Source organism: Gracilinanus agilis, chromosome 2 (assembly GCF_016433145.1).
Source record: "Gracilinanus agilis isolate LMUSP501 chromosome 2, AgileGrace, whole genome shotgun sequence".
In the NCBI taxonomy this organism is placed as follows: domain Eukaryota; kingdom Metazoa; phylum Chordata; class Mammalia; order Didelphimorphia; family Didelphidae; genus Gracilinanus; species Gracilinanus agilis.
Genome location: NC_058131.1, coordinates 247,008,526 through 247,017,212, shown reverse-complemented (window position 1 = coordinate 247,017,212; position 8,687 = coordinate 247,008,526). Strand labels below are relative to the sequence as shown.

Sequence of the window (8,687 nt, the reverse complement as noted above, 5' to 3'; positions counted from 1 at the left end):
AGATTATGTTTTTCAAAGGTCCTTTCCAACTCTAAATTTATGATTCTATGACTGTGCAACACCTAAATTCTACTTTGGTCAATTGAAAGCATTAGATGAAGCAAAATAGTATATTGTAAAAGCATTGGGTTAAATGTCAAGAGATCTGGGCTCTGTTTTTAGTTCTGTATGTGTAATCTTCACTTCTCTGAGAAATCAGTTCTCTCAGCTGTAAAACAAAAGGATGGACAAGATGTTTTTCTAGGGCCTTTTCAACATTGGCATGATTTACTGAGTGTCTACTGAGTGAGTAGGTGTCTCTCTCTTCTTGAGAATGAATTAAAAAAAAATCGGTCCTTGAGGAAAACTGACTATCCTTGTGAAATGATCACTGGGTTCACAGGAAGGAACAGAGAATAACCATGGAAAATACTTGGCCTTATTTTGAGGTCAAACCTGGTCTTTGAGCCTTGTACCACTTTATGCCTTGAACTGGTTAAATTATACCACTGCTCCCTCTAGGGCAATCTCTGCTACTGAATGGTAAAGGCTATTCCTTGCTCTAGATAACTGACCTTTCCTAAAGGGTATATGTAATTCAACAAGTGACTTTGTTGTCAGTGGTCCTGTAGGCATTCTTTCCACTTGTAGAAAATAGAGCTTGAAAGAGCTATATTTGCTTTCTCATTGTATGCTATTCTGGTCCATGCCCTGCCCTAAATCATCCACAGAGAATCTCCACAGTGTGCTTAAAATCTTCTTTCAATAATTCTTGAGTACAGGAGCAGCTAGGAAGCCTAGTGGATAGAGTCCTAAGCATGGGTCTGAATTCAAATCTCACCTTAAACATTTCCTAGTTGTCTAGCCCTGGGCAAATCACTTAACCCCTGTTGCCTAGCCCTTATTACAATTCTTATAACTGATACTTAGTAGACTGAGAGTAGGGGTTTAAAAAAACAAACAAATAATTCTTAGGTACAAGTGTCTAGCTATTAGCTATCCTTCACTCTTGCTACTTGGACAAGTTCATCTCTATTTTTGAACATAGGATTCCTTGATATACTACTTTTTAATTTTATTATTTAATTTATATTTTATTTTTTTCATGGTTCAAGTTACTTTTTATTTTTTCCTTTTCTTAATTTTAATTTTGAATATTTTCCCATATTACATGTTTCATGTTTTTCCCCTCTCCCCCCAATTCCCCCCCCCACAGCTGACACAATTCCACTGGATTTTACATGGATATACTACTTTTTAAGGGGCAAAAGACCCATTGTTTTATGCCATAGGATCACAGATCTAGAGCTGCAAAAAAAGTCACCCAGTTCAGCTCTCTCTTTTTTACAAATGAGGATACTGAGGCCCAAGGAGTTGAAACGACTTCTACATTGCCATGCAGCTAGTAAGCATCAGAAATGAGATTTGAACTTGTCCTTTGACTGCCAAGCTAATATTCTTTCCACCCCTTCTACTGTGCCCTCTAGAATACCTGTTCCATAGGCAACAAACTTCTCTTCATCCTAAATCTTTTCCTTTCCTAAAACCTGGCTCCCTGGATAACACTTTCTAGTTCCTCAAGTTTTTATAATCTAGGTGTCATTCTCATCTCCTTATGATCTCTTATTCCCTATATCCAATCTGTTTTCAAGGCCTGTGAATTTCACCTCAGATACCTAGATTCCATCTCCTCATATGTAGCCTATAGCAATAATTAATTTTACGTGTCGCAATTACATGTCACACATTTCTCCCTACTATAACCCCTTCTCAACTTCAATGTCAAAATGATCTTAACAGATTGGGCTTGACTATATATCACTTCCCTACCAAAAATACTCCAAAGGCTAGCCTTATCATTTACAGGATCGAATTCAAAATCCTTTGGCATTCAAAGCCCTTTGTAACCCAGCTTCAATGCCTTCTAGGCTTCAAACAGCTGATACCCATCAGGCATTTGCTCATTGCCTTTTAGGTCACCTGTGATTTTAATTTTTCAGAGACAGGGACATTCCATGATTTGCAGCCATAAGGCACTTGGGAAGAACAACATCTATCAAGGTCCCTGCCTTGGAAGGTAAGCTAATTTTTTTCCCTAAAAGGCAAGATTTGGTTGCCTCAGGAGGCTAAGGATCCTGCATGTTTCCATAGCTTTTTGGTTGTCCAAGGCCATAAAAAGAGTCCCTCAACCCTTTAGATTTATATCATAGTCAAGTAAGCACCCTCTGTGCTGACATGACAAATTTCTATTTGGAGATAGGAGTTTGGGGTGAGATAGCCTACTGACTCAAGTGCTCTATCCTTATTGCATATTCTTTACATACCATGGATAAACAGGAGGTAGGCATTTATTGAATTTTGAAGGTAGGGATTCTAAGAGTGTGAGGTTACCAGAGAATTTATTTTTGGCATGGGGCATAGATCCAGAGGGGAGGGATGTCTTTGTATATTATCCAGACAATTACTTCTATTCAGAAGATGAACATAGGAGGTTGAACCTGAAACTCTTCTTCTTTTTTTTTTTTAAACTCTTATATTCTGTCTTGGAATCCATACTGTGTATCCTCATTCCCAAGGCTGAGGAGCAGTAAGGGACCGGCAGTAGGAATAGGTTAAGTGACTTGCCTAGGGTCATACACCTAGGAATTTGAACCCAGGACTTCCTGTCTCTAGGCTTGGCTCTCAATCTACTGAGCCACCCAGCTTCACTTCCTCCCCCCTCTTTTGGAGGGCCTTGATAAAATGTTTGGCTAGGCCTGATACTGCTCCCCCCTCCCCCCCCGCCCCCAGTAAGGGGGTTAAGTGGTATCCTCAGCACTGGAAAGGGTTGCTTCAAGGCCAGGGTGGGGCGGGTCAAAGAAACAAGAATTGAGAGTCTGAGTGCAGACATAGTTGTTTCATGCTGGAATGTCTACTCTTGGGGAACAGATAACAGGGATGAGAAAGCTGAGCCAAAAAGGGAGTGACCAGCCACCGCCGAAATAGGGAACCGAGGACTGGTCGGAAGTACCTGTTTATTTGGAATAGGAGGCAGAAGAGGGAAGGGAAGAATGGCTAGTAGGTTGGTGGGGAGTTGGACGTGTAGCTCTGGAAGAAGAGCAGCTGCAGTATGCGCGTCTGTACGCGCTCATTTGTGAGCGTGTGGGTGTTTGTGTTTGTTGTCTTGGTGGGTATTTGTGTGTGTGTGTGTGTGTGTGTGTGTGTGTGTGTGTGTGTGTGTGTGTGTGTGTGTGGTTGGGGGGGCGGGGGTAAGGGGACGGCTGTAGCTCTCACTGAATGGAAGGAAGAGGGGGCGGAGCTGTGTAGGTGCTGAGGAAGGGGCTGCCCTATGTAGGACGTCCGGAGACTGGGAGATGTGAATCTGATTGTCCGTCTGTCCGACAGCCGCTCCTTGCGTGGGCGGAGGAAGACATTCTCACACATTCATCCATCCATCCACCCGCCAGTCCGCGGGCCTCCTCCCCCATCCAAAGCCCCAGCGGTGGCCGCTGTCAGACTGAGGCCAGGCGGGGCCGAGGCGTGGCGCTGCTGGGAAGTGAATCCCAGTCTCCTCCCCAGCCGGCTGCAGCGGGCGCCGCCGCCGACATGACCGATAACATCCCTCTGCAGCCTGTCAGGCAGAAGAAACGAATGGATAGCAAGCACCGCGCCGGGTGAGCGCGACCCGGGGGTATGGGCATGGAGGTTGGGGTTTGAGAGATGAGGGAGATGTGCGGGGGAGGGGCGAAAGCCTGCAATTAGGGCCGCTGCCCCTGGGCCAAGGTGTGGGGGCTCTTCTTCTTCGTCCCAACGGAGCGAGTCGGACACCCTTTCCTTCCCGGAGGGAGGGGCGCAACCTCTTTTTGTTCCCCGGGTTGTCGCGGCCCCATCCTGCTTCCTCCTCCAATATCTGGGCAGAGGGGATCCAAAACGGGGTCTCAGAGTGCTTCTCTTTTGACCCCTGGAGCGAGGGGGCGCGTCCCTGCGGCGGGGCGGCGGCGTGCTGGGACTGCCCGGACAGGGGCGGTTCGCGGGGTGCCTAGAGCTCTTACCGCTGCAAGTGTGTGGGCTGCTGGGGATCCAGACCTGTGGGTTGGGCAGGGGGAAGTGGAGGCGACGGAGGGAGCTGACAGGTTGCTACCGGAGTCTGCCTGACGCCATTGTCACCGACACACCCAGAGAACCGTGGTGTCCAGACCGCAGCCCGGGCCCCGCAGCGCTGGGATCCCCCCTGGGACGAGGATGGGGGGCGACATGCCGGAGCCGGGAGTGGACGGCGGCTCCCAAGGACTGGCCCGGGCAGGGGGCGCTGAGCGGGGGAGCTCTACCAGGCCTACCGCCTACCTAAGCTGCCAAGCTGACTCGGCATTCCCAGCCTCCCTTCCCCCTGCTCAAAGCTAGGCACAGACAGAAAAGCCGCCTAGAAGACCTGGCCTGCCAAAGGCCAGGCGCTATTTTATTCAAAGGAAATGATTATTATTAATTAATAATAGTGGTTACTAACAAGTGCGCAGGCAGTATCTACTGAGCCCATTTCCTCTAGGAACCAATCGCTTTTACGTTTAAAAGATGATTCCCCGTTTAATCCCCTGGGAGACAGAGAATGAGTCGCGAATTCCTACAATTTCTCGGTTTTCCTATCATTTCCTATTATAATACCGGGGAAATAATTGTATGAAGACAAACCCCCGGATGAGGTCAGTTCCCCGTGGTTCCCTCTGTCCCTTCACCTCACATAGATAGAGGTGTTTGCAAGCGGCCTTTCCAGTTCAGAGGCGAGTTGTTGGATATGCCCTGGTTTCCTCATCTTCTGGTGGTGGCCTACCTTTTGAGGCCAAACAAGAAGGTTTTGGAGGCACACCTTGGTTCTAGGTTCTGGTTCCATTCTTTGCAAAAGCCCTTCCTGTGTGGGAACCTATGACAAAATAGAGACCTATAGGAGAAGGAGGTTTTCCTGGGCAAAGAGTTAATGCACTATCCTGACTCTAGAGTAACTTTGTTTCCCCATTCATTTGAAACAAACTTGTCAGCCTAATACTGACAAACTAACCCAACTGAAAGAGGGAACATCCTCTCCTCTTTCTCCTCCTTCTTCCTCTCCTCTCCCTTCAAAAAATAAAACCAAAAAAATTGGCCTTGAAGAAAGAACACCTCTTGGTTCCTCCTTCATCCCTCATTAAATCCCCCAAACACCAAAATAATAAGGAACACAAAAAATCAGACCCCTTACTGACCTTATTGGGAAACGTCTGAAGAAAGAATTTTATTTATACAGAGCTACAACACTGACAATAGCATTAGGTATCTAGAATGTCAGAACTGAAAGAGAATGTAGAACACAGAATGTTAGAGTAGGAAGGTATCTTAGATATTATTTAGCCCAACCCCCATTTTGTTAGAGCTGAAAACTAAGGCTTAGAGAAGAACCTGACTGAGCTTGCACATCTGGTTAGTGTAGAACTGGGCCTAGAATCTAGGTGTCTTCTGATGTCCAGCTTCTGAGTTCTTTTTGGTTCTATTTTGCTGTCAAAGGCTTTCAGCACTTGCCAGCAGCTTCTTTTTATGGCTTCAAGTAGCCTCCCTTTTCTTGTGTGGTATTTAAGAGTCTTATGGGACACCACTGATAGTATCAATTTCTTATGGTGAAGAATGTGTGGGCTGGAGAGAAAATAGAGCAAAACTGCTATGAACATGGACTTTGTTTAGGGATTGGTGGAACTGACTTAGTCTTATATTGCTGGCGTGAACTAGGTGACAGATAGCCACTCTTAGATCACAGTCCTCAGTTATTTATATATTTAGGTAGCTTCCCCTTGTCTATGTAAACTGAGCTTCAGATACTTGCATATGCATTTGTATTTGGACCTGTATGTATATTAGTAGTGTTTTCTTCCCAATCTTGTTTTTGCACATACAAAATTAATTTTTTTCATACACAAACATTTCTGGTTATGAGTTGTGAAGGCAAGCATTCTTGTGTCTGGAAAGATTTTTTAGCAGCTTTGGGAGAGATTTCATGAAATGACATTAAGAACTATAAGTTCCAAAAAGGCATGTTGGGTACTGGATATCTTGTAATGTCCTAAATAACTTTAATTGAATTGGAATAATATTATATTCCATATTATATTATATAATAATATAATAATAAATAATTGAATTGGAAATTAAAAACATTCTCCTTACAATAGTCTTGTAAGGAGCGATGAATACTGTTATCCTCCTTTGACAGACGAGAAACTAAGGCTCCAGGAAGTGCTATGATTTCTTCATTGTCTCACTGGAAGGTGATTGGGAGAGCCAGGATCCTCAGAGTGATATTCTGATTTTAGAATGCTTTTCCCCACTATTGCCTCCAAATGAAAAATAATGTACAAGTGAGTGGCACACATGCAGTTTTTGCTAGCTTAAGTGGCTTGATATTTTTCACACATGACATTTTAGCTTATTCCTTTGTTAGGTACTTGCTAGTCCCTATGCTTGGAATGCATTCCTTTCTGCCTCAGTGTCTTAGAGTCCTTTGTTTTTGTTGTGGTTGTTGTTCAGACATTCGATTATGTCTGACTCTTTTTTGGGACCCCCTGGATCATAGTGTTCTTGGCAAAGATACTGGAGGGGTTTGCCATTTCCTTCAGTGGATTAAGGCAAACAGGTTAAGTGACTTTCCCAGGTTCACTACTCTGAGGTTGGATTTGAAATCAGGACTTCCTTCCTCCAGGCCTAGTGCTCTATCTGCTGAGCTACCTACCTGCCTTCAAGGCATATAGAGAGAGGTGATGTGATTTGCTCAAGACCTTACAGCTAGTAAGTATCTGAGACTAGATGGGAACTCAGATATTCCTGACTCCTGGACCAGTGGTCTATCCACTGAACCATCCAGCTGCCCTACCCTTTAGAATCATTAGCTTCTTTCAAAGCTGAATTTAAAAACATTTTCTTCATGAGACATTTCCCGATCCCTACCCAGCTGCTACTGCCTTGATTCCCTGAAAAAATGACAACCAAAAATTTGTGTTTCTTTTGTATATCCCTATATATGTACACATTGCCTGTCCCAATGGAATATAAGCCCTTTGAAGGTAGTAACTGTTTCATTTTGTCTTTGTGTCCCCTGTGTCTAGCACAATGCCTGGCACAGAATAGGAGCTTAATAAATACTTGTTGATTAGTTGATTAGTATATTAAGATAAATGCAACAGAATTTTTCATGTCTTTTTGTAGAAACAAATGATCATCATCCATGTCAATTAATTATCCCAGTGGAGGAATAAAGGGAAAAGAATTGGGATAAGTTGTGTGATAACTTTGAAACAAATATTGGAAAACGAATGCAAGGCTATGCCTGCAATCAGCACTCAGTAAATATTGATGATATAAAGTAGCTGCCTACCTACTTGTTATGCAGAACCCCAGGTGAGTCAGATATTCCTAAAATATACTCAGGATGACCTTTGTAAGTTTTGTTAACTCTTTCAGGCCAGAGTTGTTCAGTTTACAGCCCTTTGGCAGTAACTTCCTGAACCATCTGAAAGAGCCACTGTACATCTCTTTAAGGCTGTCCTATTTATTCTGGAAAAGTAAATGAGAGGGTAGGAATCCAACTACTAGAGTTGTAAAATTAAGCAATTTCTCCTTGTGGCTTCAGTGAAATTGATACACAAAGAGCAGATACCAAAAGAAAAGAGTAAAACAAGTTGTAAGCCAGGTGAATCCTACTAACTGGATGATTTTCCCAGGAACAATCTAAATTGACAGTAGTAACTCTTATTTATAAATTCTTCACTAAGGAAAGCTTGACATACATAAACAAAAATGGTCACTAGGGAGTTAGATAAACCCTAAATGCCCTCACTGAATTCAAGTCAGATCCAGACAAAGTATATCTCTTTGGTATTGAAGCAAATGGTGGAGGGGGGCAGCTGGGTGACTCAGTGGATTGAGAGCCAGGCCTAGAGATGGGAGGTCCTAGGTTCAAAAGTGACCTCACTCACTTCCTAGCTGTGTAACCCTGGGCAAGTCATTTTACCCCCATTGCCTAGCCCTTACCATTCTTCTGCCTTAGACCCAATACACAGTATTGATTCTAAGATGGAAGGTAAGGGTTTAAAAAAGAAAATGGTGGATGTGACTCTGGGGTCCCTGGTAACAATTAAAAAAAAAAAACTCTTACCTTCTATCTTAGAACCAAATATTGGGAAGCTAGGAAGCATCTGAGGCCAAATTCAAACCTAGCATCTTCTGTGTCAATACCTGGCCCTTAATCCATTGTGTCCACCTAGCTCCCCCCACTTCAGTGATCTTTGAAAGACTGTAGGGGAAGGGAAAGAGATTTCTAATGGAGGGAAGAACAAATTTCATCTTCACTAAAGGGAAGATATAAATTTATGACTTTTCTAATGAAGAGAGGCAATATGAAGTAGGAGAGGTAAGCTGGTCCCTAACCCAGGAAGAGATGAGTTAAAGTACTGCCTCAGGCACTTAATGGCTTTGGGACCCTGGGCAAGTCACTTAACTTTTTATTTTTTTAGGCAACTCTCTAAGACAAGGTTTCTTAACCTTGTTTGTGTCATGTATTCTTTTGTGAAGTCTGTAGGTCACTTCTCAGCATAATATTGTAAAATGCATAAAATAAAGTTCATAGGATTACAAAGGAAATACATTATAGTGAATTCAAAATGTAATTCTTTTCTATATAAATTCATAGACCTCCATGAAGTTTATCCATAACC

The 8,687-nt window shown here is 43.4% G+C and overlaps 1 protein-coding gene across 1 annotated transcript in view; it reads left to right on the top strand.

Moving 5' to 3' along the window:
• The first annotated feature begins 3,552 nt into the window (after positions 1-3,552).
• ATP9A (ATPase phospholipid transporting 9A (putative)) overlaps positions 3,553-8,687 on the top strand; it is a 149,563-nt gene continuing 144,428 nt past the window's right edge. Inside the window, exon 1 of the mRNA XM_044663832.1 lies at positions 3,553-3,632. Coding sequence (XP_044519767.1) covers positions 3,565-3,632 — 68 coding nt within the window. The 5' untranslated portion in view covers positions 3,553-3,564. The remainder of the gene's footprint in view (positions 3,633-8,687) is intronic.